Raw genomic sequence first — 25,780 nt, forward strand, 5'->3', positions numbered from 1 at the left:
CTTCTTCTTTTGTTTTCCCGACTTTTCTTCTTCTTTTTTCTTTTTCTCAATTTTTTTTTTTTTTTTTTCCTTTTTCTCAAATTTTTTTTTTTTTTGGTTTTCAGTCTTGTTTTGTGTAGTTGTGTCTTGGATATCTTATTCTCTCCTAGCTTTCTTTGTTGCTTATATATGTACATCTATATATCTTCCCTGTGTGGAATGACGATGAAGGAGACGACATCTGACTCCCTGCCAACAGATAAACCACGGCATCGCCCTCTCCGCCGATGGCAAAACGCTCTACGCATCCGGCGCAGACGGCGTCTGGGCATGGGCTTACGACCCTTCTACGGGCCGCAACACATCCCGGCCAACGCAAGTCATCGGCGACTTTGGCCCGACTGACGGGCACGTCACGAGAACGCTTTTGATGTCAAGAAAAGCAGAGGGCATGCTGCTCGTCAGCAGGGGCAGCACGTCGAACGTGGATCCCGCAGCGCTGGACGCATCGACGGGCGTCTCAACCATCAAAGCCTTCAACGTCTCGGAGAAACCGGCTCCAGATTCGCAGCCGTATAGTTTCCGCAACGACGGGAAGCTTCTCGGCTGGGGATTGAGGAACTCGGTCGGGATCGCGGAGGAGCCGGTGACGGGGGGGATCTACTCGATGGAGAACAGCGTCGACGATATGGAGCGATTGGGTCGGGATATCCATCGGGATAATCCTGGGGAAGAGCTGAATTTCCATGGGTATCTGAATGGGACGCAGACGAAGGAGCAGGGTGGGAATTTTGGGTACCCGGAGTGTTATGCTGCGTGGAATGTGGGTGCGATTCCGGAGAATGATGGAAGGATCAAGGTGGGGACGCAGTTTGCAATGGGGTCTCTGAATGGGTCGGTGGATGATGAGTATTGTAGGAGGGAGAAGGTGGCGCCGAGGTTGACGTTTGCGGCGCATATGGCGCCGTTGGATGTGAAGTTCAATCGGGATGGGAGCGCGGCGTGGGTGACGTTCCATGGGTCGTGGTAAGTATTCTCCCCTGATGCTAACTCAATATCTCGAGAAAGCTAGATCACTGACTGTGTATGTAGGAACCGCGACGCCCCCGTCGGCTACAAACTCAGCGTCATACCCTTTGCCAATGGCTCGCCCACCGACCCGCCGGATAGCACCACCGCTGCCGTCGACATCGTCTCCAACCGTGATGTCTCCCGCTGCCCGAGGGAATGCTTCCGACCGGTAGCGCTGGCGTGGGATCAGCAGGGGAGGCTGTTTTTCAGCAGTGATGCTACGGGGGAGATTTGGATGATTGAGAAGGACGGCGGTGGGACGGATGGGGCGAGACCGACTGCTACAACGGGAGGGGCAGCGCCGTCGCCGGGTTCGACGGGTGCGGCGGTTAGGAGGTTTGGGGTGGACGGGTTTGCGGCGCTGATGGCGGTCGTGATGGGGTTGCCGTTGGTGGGAGGGTGAGGGTAAATGTAGGGCGGTGTCTCGGTTTGTGTGCTGTGTTATGATCTTCTGAAGTCTCTTTACATCGAGTTCATTTCATCGTTTTTCCTGCCATATAATTCAACCTCTCCTTCGGCTCTGGTTATCTTCCTTTATGCTTACTTGGACAGTCTCGAGCCTGATGGCAGGGTGTGTGGTAAGTGGAGTTGGAGGAACGAGCGTTTGTCCGCCCCGTTGTATCTGCCACATCATATATTTTGGCTCCATTTACATCGAGCTCGATTTATCTGTTTTCCTACCATCTACTCCAATCTCACATTCTAGGTTCCAGTTTCTATTCACTGTCCGAATTGTAAAGCGGCGGTCGATCGGTCGTGCTTTCCTTCTCCGCCCTCAAGCTGAGCTACATCTTCCACTCACCTCCTCTCTTTTCTACTCCCACACCATCACTCTCCATCTGGACTCTCTCATTTCAGTCACCATTCCCCTTTCTACCTCCTGTTCTTCGGTTAAACATTGGCTTTTCCTTGCCGTCGGAAGGGCTCGTGTCGAGGCGGCTTTTAGGCGACTCGCTGCGTTTGCGTACCTCCTCCATCCCTCCCATCACTCCCGCTTAACACCACCTCCTCCACCACGGAGGGTAGAGTAGCAGCAAGCCCGGACGAGTTCAAGCTTCCCCATTACTACGGCGGCCGTGGCTACACCGCTCCAGCGGGACTGCACACTTCTCACTTACCACAACCCACCGCAAACAGCCATCACTTGGGACTCAGACTGCCAAAACACCCTCTTCATTCTCACCTCTGGCCGTTGCCTTACTATTTTGACATCACGATAGCATATCAAGGGTCTGCAGCGTTTCTGCAGGACAAAACCATTCGCAGTTGAGGTTGGATAGTATGGCCAACAAGCACAATATGTCCGCTGCAGACCGCGAGCAGCCATCAAGGCAGGGTGCTTTTCACAAGCTGGCTACTGAAGTAGAGATGCCATTATCCCGCCTTCTGGGTTCAACTAACTGTGACTAGATGCTCTGGCAGATCGCGGGTTATCTGGACAACGACCGAGACCTTTGGGCTTTCCGCTCCGTCTGTCAGCTGACACGTACGTGCATCGATGGCGGTTTTTGGCATGCTCGGTTTCGCAGCAAGTTTGCACTTGACATCAGCAAGGCACCGGACAGCGTGAAACTGGGAACTGAGTATTGGAGACGCAGCAAATGGCTGAGGCGCGGTGCCGTTGTGGACTTCGGCTCCCGTGGAAACGAGCGACGCGAGAAAGGGGTGCTGAATATCCTTCGAATTCTGATTGACGGTGAGTTGCGGCATACGTTCCGTCATTTGATGTCGAATTCGCTAACTGGCTGTAGAGTCGTTCAGCGGCGGATACTATCTTGACGCGAACGGTAGACCACGCTGCCCGAACCAGGACTGCATCATCCAGTTTATCAAGAACTCGAGAGCTTTCCTTTGTGCCAGTTTCAGGCCACCTGTCAGACAAAACTCTGCAGTGGCTACAGAGGAGCCTTTTTATGCAATCCAGCTGATGTGCGCCCAACTACTCTTCAATTTCGACCCCCCTAGGTATGGCCTGTTGTCTTTCGAAGACAGCCAACAGATGGTGTACTCGCACATGCGGGACGAGCCTATATTCCGGGGTTCGGGGAACGTAGAGATCAACATGCGCTGGGTCATGCACTGCTTCAGCTTCTTCCACCGTCATATGATTAGCGACAGTGACGATACCCTCCGGTCTCTCATGCAAGAACTTGAAGCTCCCCAGAGTCCCTCGGCTTGGCAAGGCCCATTGGTGGATGGGCCCTACGAGCTTTCCAGATCCTGGAAAGGAACCTATTCTTACCTGGAACTTCATGAGCTCGAACAGATTCGCGCAATTGCCCAAGCGCGGCGTTCGAATCGCATGGAGGACTATGACAATGACATCTTCATCGACAAGAACATCGACACCGATTCGGCCATTCAGGTGAGTGTCTGGTTTATCGCGATTCGGTAAGCGGTGATCTTGATTTTAATCCTGCACTAGGAGTTGGAGCTACGTTCCCTGGATGAAGGCCAAATTCCCTGGCCCCATGAATTTGAGACCCGATTACATTCACGCCGCCAGACTGTGAGCCCGCGAACGCGCGCCCAGCAGAAACGTGCAGGTGCCGATACATGCCCAAAGTCCATTCGGATCCAAGGCGAGGGCGTCGATGCGAAAGACGAGTTCCATGCATCGGGCTGGATCAATCCCCTAGCCCCGCAGTACGGCATCAAGGGCTGGCAACGCATCACGATGATGAAGCATTTCAACCCGGACTATAGCCAGGTGGACACCGACGATCTGTGGGCATATGAAGGCGTTGTCCTCCCTGGTGGTCGCATCATACTTGGACGATGGTGGAATGCTTCTCCTGACCCCAATCATCCTGACTATGTAGGTGTCACCATATCGTTGTCGAAGTAATTGAGGACTGACATCTTTGAAGGGATGCAACAGCGGGCCGTTCATCTGGTGGGCTGTCGATTACTTGGACAGTGTCTCTGTCGCTGAGGACAACAGTGACTAATTCCGTGAATGACGAGCAGCAGTATGCCCCGAGCATACGGACCCTGATTTCTTGCAAGCTGCCGCGTGCATCCACCGTCCAAAAAGAAGTCCTCTCTTGCCATCCAGGACATATACGATGACGATTTTGCCCTTACACGATACCCGGATATACCGTCTCATGCATTCACTTTTACTTTGCCGCATGCTCCGAGTCCTTTTAGGTTTTTTTGACATGGTTTCACATTTTTCTCTGCAGTCTCTCAGTTTTATATCCTTGCACATATTCATCGATAGCCGGAAAGCATGAAGTACTGCAAGATTTCGGGGAATTCTGGATACTTCCGTTCGTTCTAGCGGGGATTGGGCGGTGGTCATCTTTTCTTTTTTTCTACAATCTACCCTGGACATGGGGCGTGCCACGTGGCGGAGAACAAATACCAATTCCTTCTTCTACCACTTAAGCTCTTTTCTTTTCTTCCCCTTTTAACATGCTGCACTTCGGGTCTTAGATATGGCACACGAGCGAATGAATGGATGGCTGCTGGTGAATGATTTGCGGGCAGGATTGCCCTCTTTCCCTGGTGCGGTCTCGGGTTTGCTCTCTCGAATTTGCATGTAGGACAGCATGAAATGGAAATGGAATGGAAATGCGGCTTTTGTATAACTTGATGAGTTAGTCCAGCATGAACAGTGTGCATGGCGGAAGAGCAGTACGCAGATGCGAAGTGGCGACACTCTTTGCATGACGCGTGGAGCATGAATGGTCAGTGTTGACGGGTACATGCTTTCTTAAGGGGCTGACTTGCCCTGTATGTCTGTGACGTGCTGAGTGACTGGGTTGAGCACTATTCAATCAGTACACAAGGGGTGGTGGGGAGAAGTGAGGTCGAGTGCGATGACAATTTTTACCTGCTGCAGAGCACCGGTACTCTGTGGAGAGGCGGTCGCGTCTCTATGCCCGGTGTGATCTTTCAATCAGATCTACACATCGGACAGATGACGATACGCAGCCTGACAGTCCTTCAGTGCAGAAGAAGGAACAGGCCGGGTACTGGGCAGCTTGCATGATCCTTTCAGATAAAGCCGTTAGAGACTGTCAGTTAAATGTGGTGTCTACTGGAGCGGAGATCCCTGCAAATCACGAAACGGGTGACTGTTGGCCTCGTCCTAAATCTTATGATGACACCCCAGGAAGGAGGCATGATAGATATACGATCTTCTATCTTCATTCTCGGGGGAGCTGGACGTGCGCCACGGGAGAATGTCCGCATAGCTTCTTTTGACCAACCCAGCCAGGCACAAACCAGTCAAAGCCAAATGAACCACTCGCTACAAGAGACCATCCTTGTACAGCTCCCGTTCAATCGCTGAGTCTCGCATCCACCTCTCCTCACGCCGTCTCCTCCTCATTAAACCCTTCTACTTTCAAGCTTCCGCCCACCTCCAATGCCCTTCGTGTCCGACCCAAGCATCGGTACAATCTCCAACGTCGGGCTTACTCTTCAATCGTCTTAACACACTCCCATCCACCGCTCAACCTCTCCTTCCACAGACTGACGCGGTTATCTCCCGTGCTAACAGCCAGCACATTTCCGCTTAGACTCCAGCTAACGCGCCACGCCACAGCGTCGACGTTCAGCACTGTAGACTTCCATTCCCCTAGATCCGGATTAGCAATCTAGTCCCATATATCTTGTTCAATGGTCACACATACGCAGATCCGCAGACGTCCAGATCCTCACTGTCTTATCCTGCGAAGCCGACGCAATGTACGACTTGCTCAGCACAGTCGGACTCCACGCTACATCCCTCACCCAGTCCGTATGCCCGGGGAGAATTTGCGTATTTTGATACGTCCCCGTCTCCGGCACGTACTCCCAGAGCTTGACCTGGCAGTCGCTGCCTCCAGTAACAAGTCTCCTCTGCGCCTGGCCCTGGGCCCCACTCGCGCTCAGAATCTGCCCGGGAGCAACCGCAGGAGCCCAACTGACGGAGTTAACGCCGGAGCCGCAGGCCTGGAAGATTGTGTGCGACCAGTTGTTGTCTTTGAATTCGAGTACGGAGACATTGCCGTCGGAGGAGGCACAGGCGAGGAGGCAGCCTGCTTCATGGGGGGCCCAGGCGACGAGGTTGACGGAGGCGGTGTGGAGGGCTACTTCGTAGATTTTGGACCATTGCGGGGTGGTGGATGAGGAGGTCGGCGGGGATTCGCGCCAGATGAAGACTTTGCCGTCATAGGAGGAGGAAGCGAGGATGGGGCCGTATTTGGGGTGTGCCTGGAAGGGAGAGAGTTAGCAATCACTTCTTCGACTCTAAAGATTGAATGGAGGTATGGAAGGAGGTATAGATGCCTACCCATGCAACACACCAAACAGCGCCCTCATGTCTGCAACAAGCCCATTAGCAACTCCGCCCATCCTCTCATCACATTTCCACAATCCACGTACCCCTTCAATGTCTCAACTAGCCTGTGCGATTCGCCTTCCACCTCGAAGATCTTGATAGTCTTGTCCGACGAGCATGTCGCTAACCGCCTGCCGTAGTAGTCCAGCACGGCATCATGCTGTATATCATTAGTGTCCATGGAGAGCAGATCGACGAATTGCGCCATTGTTCGTTGCAACGTCTACCACCCGACCCGATTCGAAGTGTATGTGTCGAGTGTCGTTGTGTTGCCTCGTGCAATGATATATGTTGTCCGCAGCTGGGCAGTTTTGAGATTGGATGAACGGTGGGACTGGTAGTTGCGGCGGTGGTAGACGCGCGGTGAAGTTGAGGAGTTGTCGGAGAAGTGGTGCTGCCAGAGAACAAGAGAAGAACATACAATCATGTCATCGTGGCCGGAATTCGCTATTACGTTGGCCTTTAGGAATGGGGAAGTCGCGCGTTAGCGGGAGATTCTCGGAAGGCGGGGATTGCACGCGTGGCGGCGAAAGGGACAGCTCCCTTACCATTATTATTTTGCTCTGTTCTATAAATGCCGGGTGAGTGGTGGAATGTGTAAGGATAGCTATGGGGGCAACAACGGCGCAAAAGGGGGCAAGATTATGAAGAGTGAATGATGGCTGCGACGTTTCGGGATTCCGAGCAAGGGCTGGAAGCTTGGTGCTGCGGTGGCCTCTGGCGTGCAGGGGGTTGAGATGAGATTAGATTAGATCGCCAAGAGAAGTGACAACAATAATGACTAAGCAGGGTTGTGAATCCGTGAACAGAGGATGAATTAATAAAGCAGGCAAATAGCGCTTCGGGCTCCGCTTACTACTTCAACTATTCCCTCTAGCCTACCCTGCGCAACGAGCTGTAGAAAAATTGCATCTAGGGGTATAGTCATTGGTCAAGGGAAGGCAAGATAGAAACATGTCTAGATATCTTCAAGGTTGACATGCCTTTCCAAATCTGTCACAGCTGCAGGCATAGAGGAATTCAGAGACAAAAGGAAAATGATGGTTTCTGCGCCATCGAATTGGTGGAGTAGTAAACGCAAGATGCTATTCCATCACGGTACCTAAGTGTCACACTCTTCTTCACAAATAGGAATCAGGTAAAAACACAAACGTTTGTGATGCATATGCAAGAGAATGAACATCAATTTTGCTGATAAGAAATATGTACGCTACCCCCAGCCTGCTAAGGGCAGGCGTATGCACATTGCAAACCCCTCATGGGGCCCGCGAGACCATAGGAAATTCACTCAGACATTGGGAACATCTAGATAGCCGAGCGCTGGTTGCGATGAGTGTAGTCGCGCTTAGCACGGGTGATTTCGCCATTGACGCACTTGGTACCCGGAGCGACAGCTTGCCAGACGATCGTACCATGGTTGCACAGACCGAACTGAGTGTCGCCATTGCAGAGAAGGGCGCCGTCAGTGGCGCAAGTGTTCCCATTCGCGCTGCCTCCAGGAGTCGAAGGCAAGCCAGTTGGTTGAGGAGCCGTGGTAGCAGAGGGCTCACGTGCGCCCCCGGTCTGAGACGTAGTGGCCGCTGGAGTACTAGAGGTTGGCTTTCCGGTCGCTGTGACGGTCACGAGGGTTCGAACGGTGGAAGTGACCACACCGGGCTCAGACGGGGCTGCGGGAAGCTCCGGACCCAGAAATCCAGGCACAGAACGTGTAGGAGCCGGAGCCGGAGCCGGAGCTTGGGAAGTCGGTGCCACTGATTGCGGAGGTGCGGGTGCTTGGATGGCCGGAGGGGTATATTTGCCGTCGTTGGGGGGCTTAACAGAGGGTTGACCAGGCTGTCCGGGCTGTCCAGGAACTGTCTCCCCACCACACAGCGGCTTGAAGGGTCCAGGCCCAATGCGCGTACTGTACTGTCCAGGGTTGTCGAAAGTATAGTCGAAGCCCTCGGTAGTCTTGCAGTTCGCCCCTTCGCCAAATGCGATATTCGCCAGTGCCAGATCGGGCAGCTTATCGAAAGCAGCGGAATCATTGCTGCCACCGGAAATAGTGACAGGGGCGCAGTTCATGTACATCTCGCGATTGCCGATATGGTTGAACCAGGTTACCGCCATGGAGAACTCGCCATTGGGGACCTCCTTGGGAATCGTGAAGGGAATGGCCGAGAGGGGGCATCCACCCTCAATGGAATAGATGACCTTCCACGTGTCTGATTTATTCGGTGTCATATTGGTACTCAAAGCCAGCTGGCAAGATCCGCCCATATGTGCGGCGCCGCCATCGAACTCCAAATTAATTCCTTGTTCGCCAGCTTTATAGTGATTCATGGTATTGACGGTATACTCAACGTTCTGACAAGGGAAATCAGAGCCGTCGGGCTTGAGCGGAGAGCTGGTGGGCTTCCCATAGGGCTTGGGGTTCGATAGGATCATGTGGGCGTAGGCCGCCGGGACCATGGCCAGAAGAACTGCGCCGAGGTGCATCATTTTGCGCCGAACCACAGGAAAGCTCTTTGTAGGGTTGCGAAGTAAGTTTGAAGTGCGCCGATTCGTGCGTAGTCAGAAACTTCTGTGTGAATTTGAGGTTGTGGAATGAATGTTGGTGGTTGTCTGGGGAGTGAGTGGGGATAGACCAAGGGCGTTATATGGACGGTTTGGTGCCTGGAAAGTACAGACACAATCGAACGTGAAGGAACAATGGTGCACACTATTTTCCACATTGTTGTTCTAGAACGCGAGTGAAGGCGAACAGGCAATAGTGAAAGGCCACAACGCCATTGTGCGGTGGGCGTATGGATATTCGAAGTGAAAGAAAGCGCTGTTAAAAGACAATATAAGAAACGATTGGTCGAAAGTGGTGAGAGGACATGACGTATTGGCCATTCGTGGACAAGCTGGAGAAAAGTAAAACGTATGACTCAAATGCGCGGTGTGGTTTCGGAGTCGTCGAAATTCTGCAGACGGTGAGGTCCTCCAAAAGATGCGAAGCTCATGACCTCGATCCTGACACTGCCTTACCCCATGGCCCTATCAAAGTGATGAGAGAGTATTGAGCTGTGAGAAAGTTGGGCAGCAGTTAGCCTCCAGAACGCGTTGTTTTCCGGGGACATTATGACTACCCGGGGGCATGTTGCGTAGATGGCGCGGATGTAGAACGGGCGCTCGTGAATATCAAAGGTGAATGGAGTGAGGTCCAGGGCTCTGAGCGGCTAGAGCCGATAAGGACAAGCGCCTTGGCACAAGCAGCTCTCCCTCTGAAGAAACCGCTGCTGGACCGCAACTTCAAGACGCGCCAACAACTGTACCGTCGGATTATTTGCTCAAAAGCCCCTATCGAAGAGCGACTTATCTGGGCTACACATCCATCGCTCTGCGCAAGTGTGCAGTGTGCGCGTGCTTTCCTATCGCAAGAGCGGGTGCGACGCGTCGCGACCTCTTCCGAGCGGCTTCACTTTTCATAAGGGCATCACAGGAACCATGCTGACGACCAGCGGCAAGCCTGCGCCACCACAGGCGTTCATATCGACGTATGCCCCGCGGCTGCGAGCATATGGCAACTCCCTCCTTGCGCCTGTTGTCCCTCCGTCCAATACTCTCCCTCCACCACGTACCACCAAGCGTGGGACTACGGCTATCAATTACGCGGAAGACGGCTTCGATGATGACGATTTTGAGGATAGCGAAGGTCCGCGACGTGCGACTGGATTGCGAAGTCTACGAAGAGACGAATCAAATGTGGACAAGTCTGCACAGATTGCTGCCCTAGGAAAAGAACTCTCCGCGCCAGTAGAGGTTCAAGGGATATGGCGAGATTGGATGGGAAGGCCGAAGCGCACCCTGTGAGTGTTCTACTACATCCACGTTGAGGCATTGCCTCAAGCGCATGCAAAACAGAAGATTGACAGATACTCAGGACGGAAAAGCAAGTCCAGATTCAAGCTGCCCTTCCAGTAACACTTATCCCCATACGAATAGACTTAGATGTCCAACCATTCCGTCCTGAAGCGCCGTTGCCGATGCCTGCCAATGCCCGCGATTTCGGCATCGACGAGAACCATGTAGCCTATAAACAGCCAGACATGACACCAGCATATCGGTTGAAGGATGCCTTCTTATGGAACCTTCATGAAGCGATGACAACACCGGACCAGTTTGCCAAAGTCCTAGTGGATGAGCTTGACTTTCCCGCCGACAGGAAGGGAGCCCTCATACAGAATATTGCGACGCAAATACGACAGCAATTGGAAGAATATGCAGGAGTAGCGCTCCACCCGTTGTTCCACTCCGCTCCTACGATGGGGCCAGATGGCAATGCGGTCAAGCCAAGTTTGCCAGCCATCTCACGAGACGGGACCTCGACGCCGGCAGCTCCACCTACAAACGGCGCGTCTATACCCGCACGAAACGGAACGGACGCGGCGGAGGCTAATCCTGCCTCCACAGCTGCCCCCCAGGGGATTACTGCAACAGCCGCAGCGCTCCCCTCGGAAGACCTCCATAACCCAGACGATACGTATCGCTGCATAATCACATTGAATATCAACCTCATGAATCGTCTGTACAGCGACAAGTTTGAATGGTCGCTATTACATCCCCCGGGGTTCGCCGAGATGTTTGCGAAAGTGACATGCGCGGACCTTGGACTTGCGGGTGAGTGGGTGCCTGCCATGACACACGCCATCTACGAAGCCGTGCTGCGGCTCAAGAAGGAGGCATGCGAGAATGGTGGGCTTGTGGGCGATGGAGATATTGACAATGACGCCGTTGATCCATATATTGGCGCCGGCTGGCGGTACGATCATGAACACTTGTGTGATGAATGGGAACCAAAGGTCGAGATTCTATCAAAGGAAGAGATAGAGAAGAGAGAAGGCGACAGAGAGCGGCAGATCCGTCGGCTACGCCGGGAGACGGCGCGGTTCTCCTCTACCACGAACATGGCGGGCACACCCCAGAACGACTTCTTCGCGAACCCCGAACAGCAAGAGGGCATGGGCCGAGGCGAGCGGAGTAAGAAGAAGAGGCGGTTCAGGAGCTTGAGTCCTCTCGGTCGGGAGACGCCAGATACTGGGTCGGGATATGGAGGGCAAGGGGGAGGCTTACAAGACTGGTAAGTTGACACGTTATGCGTGAGCCGCTGTACTCTAACAAGATCCCAGGGAGCGACAAACCTGGCGATGCACACACTGCTTTATCTGGGGTTCTGCTGTTTGGGCCGTACGGGATGGACCCAAAGGCCCGAGAACTCTCTGTGCGAACTGCGGCTATCTGTACGAGAGAGACAAGAAATTGCCGCCGTGGTCCGCCAACCTCTTCTACTACGATCGACCGACCTACGACGTGCGACCGTATGCAAGATAAGGCCGACATCCAAAGGGCCATGTTTTTGACAAGAATGCATCTGCGGCTTCTTTTGGGACTAAAGATTTGTGCTGGACTTGGCGACCATTCCAAGGTTACATCTGGGCCACGAAGGCGTTAGGCTATTCCGTGTCTGTAGCATTTCTCAGCGGCGGCGTCGGGATATGGAAAGGCACAAAAGCAGCTGCCACAACATTTTGATAAGAACAGGATCATGCATCTGATCTGGACCTATTGCTGGTACCTCCGAAGAAGTATCGCCATCTGAAATACTCGAAACATTTATCAAATCCGTCTATTCAGCCTGTTCTTTGCGCGCAAACACATCGCAAATCTTCCCACCGACAGAGAAGCGAAATGGGGTTTCACGTTTCGTGTAGCGGCCATGCATTTATCCACCTGAGCATGTTTGAAGAACAATACTTGCGGGTACGTAGCATGCTTCAGCTGTTCCTATTGTTCATTGTCGCAGGCCTTGTCTTGGCAATCCTATTGATGAACCTATTGTTCTGCGAAGCGAGCGCAAACTTCGCAGCAACCCAACTTATTCACGCCCAAATGGAGCATGCGACCCGCACCAATTACAAATTCGCACGCCTCACAGCCGCCTTGCAGTATGCCTGCTATCCAACCGGAGCTCGCCACCCGATCTTATTGTACGAGAAGATGGGTGAATAGCAGGGACGCGTCACTATGACCCAGGATTGCGGCAGTCAAACATGCTGCCCCATTTGGCCTAGCGGGTGCACTACAATAGGGAAGCTCAGCACGGTGCGGTTGCATGCTGCTTGCTATTGTCGATGCGTTTCAGATGGACCTGTGAATAGAGGCCGGGTATATAATCTGCGAAAGAGACCGTCGGTGAAAGGTTCTTTGCTCTCTGCAGTTCATTGAACCTTTGACTAGGTGAGAAGCTGGTTGTTTCCGGGGTTCAGCCAAAGTGGATGTGCGATTACACCTGTATTTTCAGAGCAAGACATACCTAGTGAGTCTCTCCACTCTGTTATTCATCGCTGTGCGCATATTTACAAGCCGACAGCACCGCCGCGCCCCATTGTCGGCAACTGCATCTCAATTCCATTCCCGGTTGTCTTTTCCCCAATATCGCCTGATCGCGAAGCTGTGAACCTGAGATCACCATCACGCCACTGTCATTCTCACAGTACGGAGGTGCCCGTCTCAACCCCCATCGGCAGATAGCTCAGGGAAAAGCTCTACTCCGGTCACAATATCGCCACTGCTTGCATCCCGTCTCCGGCCATCCCTCCAGAAAAAATAAATAAATAAATATATTCACCCAACCGGCTCCGATCTTCATACATATGGACCCTCATTTCAACCCGGTCCTGCACAACGCAAAACTTCACTCTACCTTCGCATCCACAACCACCACAACAACGTTACCAGAACCCCCAAACTACGCACCCCCGGCATACGACATGGTGGTCGACCCCGCCGCTGCCATCCCAAATATGCGAAACGCCTACGACCCATCCGAAGACGATAAGGACGATGCCGAGGAAATCCCCGAAGTCACCATCAACTCTACCACGCAAATACGAGGATCCGGCAACATCATCTCGGTACCTCCCATGGACGCACCGCGCATCGCAGGCCTTCTGCACACAATGATGTACGGTCCACCAGGGCAACCATCAGCAAGTCCCGGTCTTGCCAGAGCGCATATGCCTCGTCTGCACATTACTGTGAATTGCGGCGCGACCATCTTCGGGGATAGGAACGTCGTGGGTCCCGCGTTGGGCGACGTGGCGCGCCAGATGCAGATTGCGAGACAGCAGTTGGCGGCGTCGCAGTCGCAGCAGGCGAGGGGGATGGGTGCGTCGCAGTGTCATCAGCCGGTGCAGGCGGTGCCGCAGCCGGTGCAAATACCTACACCGATTAGGAGTCGCAGTGGGAGTGAGAGTCACAGCGAGAGCCAGAGCGAGAGTGGGAGGAGTGAGGGGAGTGTGGCGGGTGTGAAGAGGAAGGTGGATGACGACGAAGAGGAAGAAGGACAGGGGTTGCCTCAAAGGAAGAGGTTTGTTTCGAGGGAGCACTGAGGAAGGAGTGGCATGTTGTATGAAGAATGACAAGACTGATCTTGTATGAAGGTGATGAAGAGTAATGTGGAGTTTGTATGAAGGTCATATGAATGGCGTCGAGGTAATGTTTTATGATGGGCAAGGTGTGGCGACTCTGGCAATGGTGTAATGGCAAATGGGTCCGGGATCCCAATTCTGTGGGTTTCTGGCGTTTTACGGTCATTCGCATAGGGTCGAAGTGTCCTGGTACAGACAGACTTCGGCAAGGTAGATAGCTACGAGCAAAAGCTTAATTTCTGCGTATCTACCAATGTTTGGACTTTCTGACGTGCAACGATCTCTAACCAGTGATTTACTGGTTAATCTTGCAGTACATACCTAGGGGCTGTTGTAGTAACACGTGATGAGTAAACTTAGTGCATGTATGTAGTTGTAGAACTAGGGAAAGGCACATATATAAACGCTTGATGTAGAATTAGTAGTTGTGCGGAGGTAGAGTCGTTTAAAGCCCCCTCAACCCTCTCAACACACCATGTGGTCTACCTCACTGGAATTTCGACTCTGGTTTGTCAGGGAGAGAGGTCTTCTAGCATAGTCTTATCGAAATTGTTTACGTGGTACGACAATGCCGAGAGCCGTGTCCCGTCAATACGCAGTGGATTTCCGTTAGGGCTCAAGCGCGGTCCCACAGCGTGAACGACCGCAAGGGCAAGGTGGCATCTTCGAGCTTGCCCCATACTGTGCAGTATCAGACCTCTCTCAACACTCTCTCCGTGCCCGCGCACTAGTGCATTGATTATCTCGGCGCAATAAGGAGAGGCGTCGCGGGACCTATTTCGAGCAATTGCCTGAGTGAAAGCTCAGGGGACGGCGTGTGGTGAGAACGATTCACTGTTCGGCGGTTCCTGTCCTGACGCAGGTGACCCCCCCGGCCATTGGCTTGGCGCGCTAGGCCCAATCAGCAGCTCTACGTCGTCGCCCTTCCTCCCTTCTTCAAGCTCACCAACAAACCCCTTTCGCTTTCCTTCCTTTCCTCCTCTCCAACCGCTACCTCTAGCAGTTCTTCTTCATTTCTTGACCCTGCACCGAACTTCTGCTTTATCTCTCTGTCTCACACGGCCCCTGCCGGGGGACTTGAGCACCGAGCTGCGAGGAACCGCATATCTGGCCTCGAGGAGCTCCGAGCCACTTGGTCCTCGACGTCAACCCGCCTACGAACTTCGGTGCTTTCGATCTCGAGCGGGAGCATCCCGGCAGAATTTCCATTGACTTCTTCAACTCGAATTCAAACGACGCTGCCTTACAACCTCCCCTCCGCATCCCCCAGGTGTTCCCAACCGCTGCGTTCCGCCTTTAGCCAACCCACCGCTACTTGGACCTGGCCTGATCCCCTTGCTCACAAGGCTTGCGGCGGTGGAGGCATTCCCAAGTGACTCGAGTGATCTGTGCCGTCGTCTCATCCGCACAATCAATCGGTACCTTTCCTACCTCCCACGTCTGATATACCATGATGGACAAACTCACGAGCTGGGCCGTGTTCCTGGCACTTGTGGGTGCCGGATGGTGGTATTACAGCCAACCCAACCATCGAGGAGGTCGCCAGCGAGGCCGTTCCCTCCTTAGGGCCAACAACACTACGACTGGGGGCGGTGACACCAAATGGGCAGAGGCGGAGACCGCATCCAAGTCCGCCGCCAAGCAGGCCAAGGCGAAAGCGCCTCGCAAACCTGTCAAGAAGGCCGTCCAGAGCGCTACCGAAAAGGCCGAAACCTACCTCTCCGGCGCCTCCACTACCGGTGCGGAGGCGGATGATGATCAGTCTCCTGTCACGTCCCCGACTGGCGGCGCTAAGGCTCCCAGCGGGAAGGACGTCTCCGATATGTTGGCGCCGGGTCCAGCCGCTCCGGCGGTGCTGAAGATCAACCCCTCCGAGAAGCCAGCCAAACCAAGCAAGCCGCAACAGCAGCGAACGGAGACGCCGCACGAGACCAAGAAGCAGCGCCAGAACCGGAGGAAGAATGAGGAGGCCAAGCTGCAGCGCGAGGCTGACGAGAAGAAGCGCCAGGTGCTCCTTGAGAACCAACGTCGTACCGCTCGCGAAGCGCGCGGTGAGCCGGCTAAGAACGGTGTCCTGTCTTCCAAAACCCCCGCTACGAATGCGTGGGCGTCTGGACGTCCTGCTTCGACTGTTACGGCACCATTGCTCGACACGTTCGAGCCCGAGGCCAACTCGACATCGGCATCCAGCGAAGCTGGCGCGAACGGCCAGGACTGGGCCAACGGGCTGTCCGAGGAGGCTCAGTTGAAGATGGCTTTGGAGGATTCGGCCTGGGAGACTGTACCCAAGGGCAAGAAACAGAGGAAGCCCAAGGCTGCAGAGGACTCGACTTCCGAGAAGGGGACTGTCAGTCCTCCCGTCGAGGCTGTGCCTGTCAAGCGGGCTCCCGCTCCCAAGGTTGAGAACAAGGTCCCGCAGTCCCGATACGATCTTCTGGGAGCCCCTGATGTCGCTCATCCTTTGGACTCCGACTGGGGTGTGGTGTAAAGAGGTGGATCGAGAAAGGCCAGACGGAGGTATCAAATGAAGCGAGTAATCATAGCTTCTACCCCTCCAGCCAACCGCAGCAGCATCTCGCTTGGTCGAATCCTTCTTGTCTCATGGATCCAGTTTTGGCATTTTAGGAACTGTTCTTAAGGAACGTTCAAGGCTCGATTGGGCTGCAATACTTGGACAAGGGTTTTCGCCTAGGCAGGTTGTTAGCGGTGTATCTTGCGTGTACAACATTGTGGACAGTGGTCTCATTCTCTGGACGAGCAGGGACGGTGGTGTTTCAATGCATCTTCTGTTGGCCACTAGCAGCCAACTCAAACCAAAATCTGGACAGGTGTCTAGGGGTGGAGGATATCATTTCTACGGCGGGCGCTCTATTTCTTTTGTTCCCTGTAGCAACACTCAGTGTGCTGCCATTTGCTATTCAGTCACTATGATATTTTTCCTTCCCACATTGCTTGCCATTGCCAGAGTAGTAATGGAAATATGTGCCTTCAATGTTCAATTTCCTAGTGGCAGAGTCTTCATATTCTAATCCTGTGATTAGTGCGGGCGACACTGCTATGATGTATCCTCGAATCTCCTCTATATGTACGAGATCGAGGCCAAGACATTCAATTGAAGTCTTGGCAACGTCGAAGTCGCAGCAGATGGCGCTCTTACTGTCATACAAAATCGAGGTGGTTGTATATACAGTTGATATCCTGATCAAGTGCGGTAACTAGCTGTATCTGGGCCGAGCTCGATGCAAAGCGTTCGCGCTCGGCTCCTGTGAAGGGCTTTGGAAATGGACATCTGGCATCCGAGGGTCTTTGATATCGTCATAGCGCAAACCCCTGTAAGCTTCTGCTGGAGCCAGCTTGCCCACCGGCTGTCATAAACGCTCTCCATTCTATACGACGATTGTGCATCACGCGGCTGCAACGAGTCAATCGGTAAACTGGGGGTTTCACTATTAATATCGGAACGTGATTCAAAAGTCTAGACGGTGAGTGTGCAAGATTTAACCCAAACCGCGGCGTGTTTCTCGATCTATGCGGGCAATTCCTGACTAAGCTGGGAAGGACACGGTTTCCTAGCCCAACGACCAGCTTCAAAAAACACCAAAACCCGGGACCGCCTGCCCAACACCCTCTTCTTTGCCCCGCTCGACTCTTTATCTTACTCTTAGTACCATGGCGCAGATCCGCGGTACGGCTGGCTACCACCTGGGCAACCAGAGCCCCTTCGGCAATGCGGGACGCAGCGATGGCAACACAAACGACCCCAGCCCGCTGGATGCGATCCGCGAGCAGACGAGCAAGATTGAGGACTTCCTTGATACTTTGTCGGAACCTGTGAAGCCGTGAGCACCTCCCGATCCGCTGTCGGTCCATCTGTCACCTTATGAACCGGATTGGAACCGACACGCGAGCAATGGAACTGACCGACTCCAGATACTTGCCCGCAGTGGGCCGCTTCCTGATCGTGGTAACTTTCCTAGAGGACGCCCTACGAATCATCACCCAATGGAAAGATCAACTTACCTACCTACGCGACTACCGACACAGTATGGCGCCTTCTGTGATCTAGCGACTGTCGGAACTCTGCTGACATGCGATTGATAGTTCCTACTGGCATCACACACCTGTTTCTGATCGTAAACGTCATCGCCATGACGGTCTGCTCCGTACAAATCATTACTCGCAAACACTCCGATTATGGTGTTATTGGGCTTATTGGTGTGGTCATTCTTCAAGGAATTGGATACGGCCTCGTCTTCGACCTGAACTTCTTCCTCCGCAATCTGTCCGTTATGGGTGGACTCCTCATGGTATTGTCGGACTCGTGGGTACGCAAGAGGTTCGCTCCCGCTGGCCTTCCCACACTCGATGAAAAAGACAGGAGGATGTACTTCCAGCTCGCTGGTCGTGTTTTGCTCATCTTCCTCTTCGTTGGCTTCGTCTTCCGGGGAGACTGGAACTTCTGGAGGATCATTGTCAGCTTGATTGGCTTCGTGGCCTGCGTCATGGTCGTGGTTGGATTCAAAGCCAAGTTCAGCGCCATCATGCTGGTTGTGATTCTGAGCATCTTCAACATCCTGGTGAACAACTTCTGGACGCTTCACCCGCACCACCCGCACAAGGACTTCGCCAAGTACGACTTCTTCCAGATCCTCTCCATCGTGTAAGTGCCTTGCTACTTGGTATCTTATTATCCAGCTAACACTCCCCCAGTGGCGGTCTCCTCCTTCTGGTAAACATGGGCCCTGGGCAATTCTCCGTCGACGAGAAAAAGAAGGTCTATTAAAAAAATGGTCATGTTTCCGTTGTTCCCCTGTTCCACAAGCATTTTGGCGTTGGAGATGAACGATATACACGATACTGGGCCGCGCCCTTGAGAGAAACGAGACAAGTAGTCAAAGTGGGTCATGAGTGCGGGAAGCGGTGAAAAGCGAGTATGCAGAAGAGAGCGCGCCAGTGTGTTAGCCAGGAGTCCCGGGGCTGGGTCTCGTCCTTTTGTAGACTGTGATATTATTCCAGTGGCGTTTTGTCAATTGCTTCGCGCCTGGTTTGGGATATGGCATTGCGAGCTTGTCTTTTCAAATATTTGTTTGCAATCCTTGCACTCATGGACTCTCATGGACAATGAGCGATAAACTTTCGAAGAGTTTCTCTTGTAGGTGCGGTGGCACCTGCAAAGTGCTCTAGCAATTACTTGGTACAACTGGGCTACGGTACCTAGGTATGCTCAGCATGCCCTCCGCCATACAGGCTAGTCTACGTCATGGTTATTTATTGGTGGGTCCAACCGCGGTCTATGCCCAATCTCGCAGGTGCATTCGATCCGTTAGTCATCGTCTATCAACCTTCTCTCTTCTGAGAGGTACCTTTTTCATAATAACGCATTTCTTTGGTAGAATATCCGATTCATCTTGTTAGTTCTGGGCGAGATAATGGCACCCAATCGTATCATTATCGACACTGATCCGGTTTGTTGAGGCCTTTACTTCGAATTCCATCGATTGTGAAAAGCGATGCGGGGATTGAAAGTGGATGGATATAGCTAACGGGGTTGGATGTAGGGCGTGGACGATGTGCTGGCCATGTTGCTTGCGTTTTCAGCGAAACCGGAGGAGCTCGAGGTTTTGATGGTATCGGTGCAGTTTGGGAATGTCGATGTGCAGAAGTGGGTTCTCTCTTGTCTTCGAAACCATCTCTCTCCCTCCTTTGCTTTGAGCCTTCCGGTACTTTTTGGTTTACTGCGTGAGGGGCTAAGGGTTACCGATTAACCTTTGTGGTTAGTTGTCTAAGGAACGTGATTTCGCTTTTCCAGCACGTTGACAATGAGCTGGCATGGAGGAGGGAGAATGGGCGGCCGGAGGGCTTCGAGGCGTTGAAGGCGAGGAAGCCTATTGGTATGGATATGGGACGTTTGAGGGACGAGTTGACTGACGGTTGCTAGTTGCGGTGGGCGCTGAGGAGCCTCTGGCGGAGCACCTATTCGTTGCCGACTTCTTTCGTGAGTGTCTTTTCCGAAGAAGGGAAGTGAAGCTAATGGACGTAGACGGTATTGATGGCCTGGGAGGCATTCATCACAGCGTACGTTGTCCCCCGTCTGTATGGGAAGGGACGTACTTGAACGAATGACAAAACTACAGCACCCCCATCTCACGCCCAAAGAAACGTGGAAGTCACTCTTCCAGCCGGCGCCGCAGAACATGACGCCCGAACAAGCGGCCGAGCTGCGAGCCGTGGAAGAAGAGCACTCCCTCTTCACTCCCTCCCTCCAACCCGCACACCTGGAGATTCTCCGTCTACTCCGCGAGAACGAACCGGATACCATTACCATTGTGGCCATCGGACCACTGACGAACCTTGCCACGGCCGCCGCCACGGACCCGGAATGCTTCCTTCGTGCGAAGGAGGTTGTCGTCATGGGCGGTGCTATTGATGTCCCTGGAAACGTAGGTTCGCCCATTCCTTCTGTCCGCCTACCTCCTTTCTTGCCATAAGGAAGAAAGAACCTCTTAAAAAGTCTGTCTCCCCTACAGCCTCCGAACCTCGCCCTCCTCCACTCCCCCACCTCCCCCATCCAGCACATACCCGTTCCCCCCTTCCACCTTACAAAACAACCCGACACGCCGCTGCGACGCGCGCTGAACGTCAGGAACCAGATTACTCCCGGGGCGGAATTCAACGTGTTTGCGGATAGCGTGGCGGCGGCGAGGGTGTTTGCGCTGACGAGCCCGCACCCCAAGACGACGATGCCGCCGGTGCTGCACGGGAAGAAGAAGTGGTTGGGTGAGTACCCGGAGGCGCTGAGCAAGAGGTTGAGGGTGAAGATGTTTCCGTTGGGTATGTTTGCTTTCATTCATTTTTCTCGTGTTGCTCTTTTTTTGTTTCCCTCTCCTTCTTTCGGGTTGATCTTGACCTCTCCACCCACCCACGATTCTGCCTCGAATTACAACTCATCATTGTGCCACTAACCCCAACTTTAATCCCAGATATCACATCGCACCACCTCCTCCCCCGCACCCTCTTCCACACGCACACCTCGTCCCCTTCCCTCCTCACCTCGCCCCTATCCAACTGGTCCAAGCTCTTCCTCAACCCAACCTTCGACAAGATCCTCTCCCTCTCCCAGTGCCCGGACCCAGACCGCGTCGCACTCGAGCTCCACGACCCCTTGACGATTTACTACGTCCTCACGAGCGACGATCCGGGTTGGAAGTTTACGCAGGACGAGGATGTGAGGATCGAGACGGCGGGCCAGTGGACGAGGGGCGTGTGCGTGGTGGATAGGAGGGGCAAGGTGGTTCGCGATGTAAGTGGTGATGAGGATGGGGATGTCATGGATGAGGTACCGGGGGATGCCGGGGGTTGGTTGGATGCCAGGAGGGGGAACCGCGTCATGCGCTGTACGGGCAGTCCCGATCAGAGGGGCTTTGGCGGATGGTTCCTGAGGAGGGTGTTTGGGGAGGTGCGAAGGGGATGAGTGGGTGTATATTCCCTTGCTTAGACGTGGAGTGGATACATTGTACAAGAGAGGAAGAACAAGAACGCATAGAAACGTAGAATATACAGCCTCTGTTCACATCTATCCAACTGAACACCCCCCTGCACTTCCTCTGTACTGCTGTTTTCTACATCTAATGTAAACAACTAGCAGGCGCAGCAATATAGGAGGTCCTGCAATTAGCTTTGTAGCGCGCCTTTACGTATAGTAGTATGTTTAACAAGAAAATTCTACCTGTCGCAATATTAGGTCGTAGCCAGTTGGCTTGTGCCGGGTAGGTAATTCCACCTACAGAGGAAGTGCAGCCGGATGTTCAGTCGGACGTGGAAAGCCGCAGTACAAGGGCAAGGTGGAGAGTGTGGACCTCACTTCGGATATCACGTCTCTGCATAAGTACGGCACTATCAAGGACAGCACCCACAAGCCACGAACCACATCTATCATAAGCCATCACATTATCATTCAGGCTTTCCTATAATATACATTCAGAACAAAGTTCTTTCGCAGGATATCCCACCTCACTCGTTACCATTCGTCCCTTAGCCGAAAAGAGCGTCCCCAAGTCGAATTGAAACAGTTTTCGTCTGCAGATAGTTGTCCAGCGCCGCCTCGCCCAACTCACGTCCAATACCAGACTCTTTAAAGCCTCCGAAGGGCAATTGCCAGCTGATTTCGTTAGCTTGTTGAATTTAGTAGGGAAAGGGGGGAACTTACTGCAGGGTATTGTATGTGTTGACCCAGACGGTACCCGCCTTGAGCGAGTTGGCCACCTCGATGGCCGTGTTGAGGTTTGACGTGTGCACGGCAGCAGCAAGACCGTACGTCGTGTTGTTGGCATTCTTAATGACCTCCTCCTTGGTCTTGAACTTGGAGATGGTGCAGACGGGCCCAAAGATCTCCTCCTGGACGATCTTCATGTCCTCGCGCACGTTGGAGAAGATGGTCGGCTCGATGAAGTAACCCTTGTCGCCCATGCGCTTGCCGCCAATCTCGACGGTGGCGCCCTCCTGCTTGCCGTGCTCGATGTAGCCCATGATGCGGTCGAACTGGAGCTTCGAGACCTGGGGCCCCTGGAAGGTCTCCGGGTGGAAGGGGTCACCGACCTTGTTCTTCTGTGCGCGCTCCTTGAAGCGCTCGATGAACTTGTCGTAGATGGTGTCCTGGACGTAGATGCGGGAGCCGGCGCAGCAGCACTGGCCGTGGTTGAAGTAGATACCAAAATTGACCCAGGAAATGGCATTATCGATATCGGCGTCGTCGAAGACGATGTTGGGACTCTTGCCGCCAAGCTCCAGCGTAACCTTCTTCAAGTTGGACGCGGCAGCAGCCTTCAAGATTTGCCTGCCGACAACGGTTGAGCCGGTGAAGGCAACCTTGTCGATGTCCATGTGTGAGGAGATGGCAGCACCAGCGACCTTGCCGAAACCAGAGAGGATGTTGATGACACCAGGAGGGAACCCGGCCTCCTTGACCAGGTTGGCGGCGACGAGGGCGGAGAGCGGGGTCTGTTCGGCGGTCTTGAGGACGACAGTGTTACCAGTAGCTACGGCGGGACCAATCTTCAAGCCAAATTAGCTGGCTGTTCACACAGGGACATTGTCAGTTGACTAACCTTCCATGCCCACATGAGGAGCGGGAAGTTCCAGGGAATGATCTGGCCGCAGACACCAATCTAATGGGGAGGATTAGCTCGGATAACGGCAAGGGCACAGGGGCGGATACATACAGGCTCCTTGCGGATGTAGTTGAAGGTGTCGTGGGAGGTGTCAACCACTTTGCCCTCTATCTTGTCGCTCCAACCGCCGTAATACCTCAGGCAGCCAGCACAAGCAGCAATGTCGCCCTTGGCCATGTTGATGGCCTTGCCATTGTCCAGCGACTCGACGGCAGCGAGAAGGTCGATGTTCTTCTCGAAGAGCTCGGCCAGCTTCACGAGGAGCTTGCCACGGTTCTCGGGCGTCTCCTTCCTCCAATCACCCTCGAAGGCCTTGCGAGCAGCAGCAACGGCAATGTCGACATCCTTCTCGGTGGCTTCATGGACGGAGCAGATGACGGTCTCGTCGGTCGGGTTGATGACCTCGAAGGTCTTGCCCTCGACGCCCTTGACCCATTCGTTGTTGATGAAGCTGGTAATCGTTTGTCAGCAATTGGTCTTGTATGGGGCAAAGGAGAGGTTGCTGAAGCTCCAACTCCGCAGAGAGGTCGAGGAAGCGGGTATCGTCGGTCGAAGAGGGGAGCTCACTTACAGGCCGGTGGGCTGGTCGTACTCGCCGCTGTGGGGAGTCTTGAGTCGTACAACGAGATCGGACATGATGGGCAAAGTAGGAGGAGCAGCGAGAGGTTAGGAGAGAGGGGGAGAAGAGGGACGCAGGCGGCGGCTTTGTATTTATTTGGGGAGGGGGAAGCTGCCCAGGTGATGATGAGGGGCTCCCCACTTTTCAGAGGCAAGCAGCTTCCTGCGACACCATGGCGGCATGGGGGCAATGCGCGCGAAGACCCGATTGAACAAGAGGCAACGGAGCTAGCCTCGGCATATGCATTTTGGTGTCATCCGTGATGTTGCAAGGGCAGTATGAACGTACGCGGATACCAGTGGATCAACAGATGTTGGGGATGGTGGCGCCCTCTCCCCAGCCTCGACCCCGCACTCGCCTCCTTCAACCTTTCACCCGGCTTGCCTCAATTGTCAGCAGGGAGGGGCCAAACTCCTCCTTCAATACCCACTCCGCCCTGCCAGATAGGGCAATGCTTTTTCCTTGTGAGGAGCTTATTTCGGCTTCCTTTCGAGCGAACACCGGGGATAGGACAAGACCCCAGTTGATGCTACAGAAAGCAGTAGCCGTGGCTGACACCTATTTTTATAGACATGTTCGCCGTTGTTTGAGACGGCAATGTTGAAAGCTGTCCAGAGGCCGGAACGACTGCATCGGCCGCCGCGTCAGGTAGGCTTCGAGGCCACGAGAGGGCCAACAGGCGGGTCCTCGTAAAAGGCACGCGTTGTCACAGTTAGCCAAACATCGATTTCACACTTGTCAAAAACCATCCTTTGCATACCGAAGAGAGCCACTTGATTCTATCCTTGATTAAAAAGTGCCAGAAGAAACCCGATAGTCGACAAGGAACCGCATCGCTCTGTAATTGTACAAGTGTCCTGCAATCTGCTCTTTTCTCCGTCTCGATGCTCACGCTCCAATTTCGAGTCGAACAGGAAGGAGACGCCTTGTCAAACCAGTCTGTGCCGGCTGGATAAAACTCTTGGAAATGAAAAGGATCCGAGTCGTGGCCGACATCTCAAACTTTCCCGCCGCCCTGCTCGGGCACACAGTCGTCGTATCCGTCTACAGCATCTCGTCGTCCATTGCCGTGTCGCCGCCAGCAGCCTGTCCCGCATTCCCGTTGGTCGCTCCGGCCACATTGCTGCCCTCGTTGGCAGGGAAGTAGTCCTCCATCTCGGCATCGAGCTCTTCCACAGTCTTCTTCTTCTCGCGGCGCGCGCCTCCGCGACCACCTCGACCTCGTCGGTTCCCGCGTCCGCGAGTGCCCGCTGGAGCAGCCTTCGTCGCAGTGGCAGGCTTGGGCTTGTCCTTCTTGGCTTGCCTAGTGACATGGTTAGTCTCACAGTTGCGCCGCAGCCTGCCGAAGGGGAGAAGGAACATACGAAACACGATCAGCAAGAGATGGCGCAGCGGCTGGTGCTGGGGCGTCCTTGGCGCTCACAAGGACCTCCACCTTGATGAGTCGATTGTCGATGCGGATGCCGTCGAGAGCCTTGACCGCTTTGGCGGCATGGTCAGGCTTGTGGAAGATGACCATGGCGCTTCCCAGGCTTCGACCCGTCGGTCCATACTGCATCAAGACCTTCTTCGGCTTGCCCACATTGACGGCGGTAGTGAAGTAATCCTAAAACGGCTCATTAGTCGTCGTTGCAACACGTCAAAGGTACTCGCAGCAAGCAAGGATAAGGCAATTTCAACGAGTCCCGGAGAGCAGGCCATAAAAGCGTAGGTTCCGAATTCTCGCGTTGGATGGTGACGCGCGACGAGCGGGCCCATGCACCAAGGCAAACAATTCCTTCGACGGCAAGACGTGCATACGGAGGTGCGGTGGATCCAGAGGGTAAAGAGCGAAGAGCGGAGCGAACCGATGCCAACATGCCCTCAATAAAGTGATCGTACTCTGCCCTTGCTGACCGAAGTGTTGTGACACTGCCATGCACAGGTCGGTTTTGCTGGGTGCTGCGCCAAACGCGGAGCACCACCCTCTTCACTGGTATCCAGCCAGCATGTTCTCATGGTAGCAACCTCTCCGTTCGAGACGGTGATGGTCCCAAAATCCACATGTCGCGTAGCTCTACACATGTCTGTTTGCCAGACAGACAGTGAGGCTGGGTACTTGGACAAGTAGCGCGCAGACATATCGTGGTGAAAACAACCTCGTCGCCTATGGTAG

General features: G+C 53.9%; 13 protein-coding genes across 13 annotated transcripts; 9 read left to right on the forward strand and 4 right to left on the reverse strand.

The window, feature by feature from the left end:
- Window positions 1-238: 238 nt before the first annotated feature.
- Window positions 239-1,453, forward strand: EI97DRAFT_446633 (soluble quino protein glucose dehydrogenase; the record flags this gene model as incomplete). Its single annotated transcript, XM_033800042.1, has 2 exons — window positions 239-1,005; window positions 1,072-1,453. Coding segments are annotated over 2 exons (1,149 nt in total), but the record flags the coding sequence as incomplete, so codon positions are not given.
- On the forward strand, window positions 1,298-2,270 carry EI97DRAFT_283729 (uncharacterized protein). The gene has a single exon (XM_033794388.1). The coding sequence runs from the start codon at window positions 1,587-1,589 to the stop codon at window positions 2,079-2,081; it is 495 nt and encodes a 164-aa protein (XP_033648939.1). The 5' UTR covers window positions 1,298-1,586; the 3' UTR covers window positions 2,082-2,270.
- Window positions 1,893-4,189, forward strand: EI97DRAFT_283724 (uncharacterized protein). The gene is made up of 5 exons (XM_033794387.1): window positions 1,893-2,412; window positions 2,461-2,746; window positions 2,802-3,415; window positions 3,476-3,868; window positions 3,921-4,189. Exons 1-5 carry the CDS (start codon window positions 2,332-2,334, stop codon window positions 3,999-4,001), a joined length of 1,455 nt encoding a protein of 484 aa, XP_033648940.1. The 5' UTR covers window positions 1,893-2,331; the 3' UTR covers window positions 4,002-4,189.
- Window positions 4,190-5,143: 954 nt separating this feature from the next.
- On the reverse strand, window positions 5,144-7,052 carry EI97DRAFT_437878 (Sec13 protein-like protein). Its single transcript, XM_033799431.1, has 6 exons — window positions 6,934-7,052; window positions 6,807-6,845; window positions 6,430-6,545; window positions 6,338-6,368; window positions 5,697-6,258; window positions 5,144-5,641 (listed from the first exon to the last, which is right to left on the reverse strand). Exons 1-6 carry the CDS (start codon window positions 6,934-6,936, stop codon window positions 5,478-5,480), a joined length of 915 nt encoding a protein of 304 aa, XP_033648941.1. The 5' UTR covers window positions 6,937-7,052; the 3' UTR covers window positions 5,144-5,477.
- Window positions 7,053-7,393: 341 nt separating this feature from the next.
- EI97DRAFT_428292 (uncharacterized protein) lies at window positions 7,394-8,863 on the reverse strand (the record flags this gene model as incomplete). The annotated part of the gene is made up of 2 exons (XM_033797243.1): window positions 7,394-8,041; window positions 8,138-8,863. 2 exons carry the CDS (start codon window positions 8,861-8,863, stop codon window positions 7,691-7,693), a joined length of 1,077 nt encoding a protein of 358 aa, XP_033648942.1. The 3' UTR covers window positions 7,394-7,690.
- A 993-nt stretch (window positions 8,864-9,856) lies between these two features.
- Window positions 9,857-11,740, forward strand: EI97DRAFT_453694 (SNF5-domain-containing protein; the record flags this gene model as incomplete). The annotated part of the gene is made up of 3 exons (XM_033800473.1): window positions 9,857-10,218; window positions 10,293-11,489; window positions 11,539-11,740. 3 exons carry the CDS (start codon window positions 9,857-9,859, stop codon window positions 11,738-11,740), a joined length of 1,761 nt encoding a protein of 586 aa, XP_033648943.1.
- A 1,322-nt stretch (window positions 11,741-13,062) lies between these two features.
- EI97DRAFT_351661 (uncharacterized protein) lies at window positions 13,063-13,749 on the forward strand (the record flags this gene model as incomplete). The annotated part of the gene is made up of 1 exon (XM_033794853.1): window positions 13,063-13,749. A coding segment is annotated over one exon (687 nt), but the record flags the coding sequence as incomplete, so codon positions are not given.
- Window positions 13,750-15,289: 1,540 nt separating this feature from the next.
- On the forward strand, window positions 15,290-16,327 carry EI97DRAFT_446639 (uncharacterized protein; the record flags this gene model as incomplete). Its single annotated transcript, XM_033800043.1, has 1 exon — window positions 15,290-16,327. One exon carries the CDS (start codon window positions 15,290-15,292, stop codon window positions 16,325-16,327), a length of 1,038 nt encoding a protein of 345 aa, XP_033648945.1.
- A 130-nt stretch (window positions 16,328-16,457) lies between these two features.
- On the forward strand, window positions 16,458-16,955 carry EI97DRAFT_283857 (uncharacterized protein). The gene has a single exon (XM_033794389.1). It carries the CDS (start codon window positions 16,617-16,619, stop codon window positions 16,866-16,868), a length of 252 nt encoding a protein of 83 aa, XP_033648946.1. The 5' UTR covers window positions 16,458-16,616; the 3' UTR covers window positions 16,869-16,955.
- Window positions 16,956-17,508: 553 nt separating this feature from the next.
- EI97DRAFT_387985 (SURF4-domain-containing protein) lies at window positions 17,509-18,622 on the forward strand (the record flags this gene model as incomplete). The annotated part of the gene is made up of 4 exons (XM_033796155.1): window positions 17,509-17,678; window positions 17,770-17,882; window positions 17,941-18,499; window positions 18,550-18,622. The coding sequence occupies 4 exons, from the start codon at window positions 17,509-17,511 to the stop codon at window positions 18,620-18,622; spliced, it is 915 nt and encodes a 304-aa protein (XP_033648947.1).
- Window positions 18,623-19,268: 646 nt separating this feature from the next.
- On the forward strand, window positions 19,269-21,310 carry EI97DRAFT_453698 (nucleoside hydrolase; the record flags this gene model as incomplete). Its single annotated transcript, XM_033800474.1, has 8 exons — window positions 19,269-19,304; window positions 19,398-19,501; window positions 19,618-19,730; window positions 19,778-19,834; window positions 19,880-19,914; window positions 19,974-20,279; window positions 20,367-20,670; window positions 20,820-21,310. 8 exons carry the CDS (start codon window positions 19,269-19,271, stop codon window positions 21,308-21,310), a joined length of 1,446 nt encoding a protein of 481 aa, XP_033648948.1.
- Window positions 21,311-21,748: 438 nt separating this feature from the next.
- EI97DRAFT_284240 (aldehyde dehydrogenase) lies at window positions 21,749-23,764 on the reverse strand. Its single transcript, XM_033794390.1, has 5 exons — window positions 23,578-23,764; window positions 23,058-23,457; window positions 22,944-23,003; window positions 22,046-22,890; window positions 21,749-21,997 (listed from the first exon to the last, which is right to left on the reverse strand). The coding sequence occupies exons 1-5, from the start codon at window positions 23,640-23,642 to the stop codon at window positions 21,871-21,873; spliced, it is 1,497 nt and encodes a 498-aa protein (XP_033648949.1). The 5' UTR covers window positions 23,643-23,764; the 3' UTR covers window positions 21,749-21,870.
- Window positions 23,765-24,625: 861 nt separating this feature from the next.
- EI97DRAFT_284245 (uncharacterized protein) lies at window positions 24,626-25,335 on the reverse strand. The gene is made up of 2 exons (XM_033794391.1): window positions 24,990-25,335; window positions 24,626-24,928 (listed from the first exon to the last, which is right to left on the reverse strand). The coding sequence occupies exons 1-2, from the start codon at window positions 25,181-25,183 to the stop codon at window positions 24,670-24,672; spliced, it is 453 nt and encodes a 150-aa protein (XP_033648950.1). The 5' UTR covers window positions 25,184-25,335; the 3' UTR covers window positions 24,626-24,669.
- Between the last annotated feature and the right edge of the window lie 445 nt (window positions 25,336-25,780).

Source organism: Westerdykella ornata (assembly GCF_010094085.1).
Source record: "Westerdykella ornata strain CBS 379.55 unplaced genomic scaffold EI97scaffold_60, whole genome shotgun sequence".
NCBI lineage: Eukaryota > Fungi > Ascomycota > Dothideomycetes > Pleosporales > Sporormiaceae > Westerdykella > Westerdykella ornata.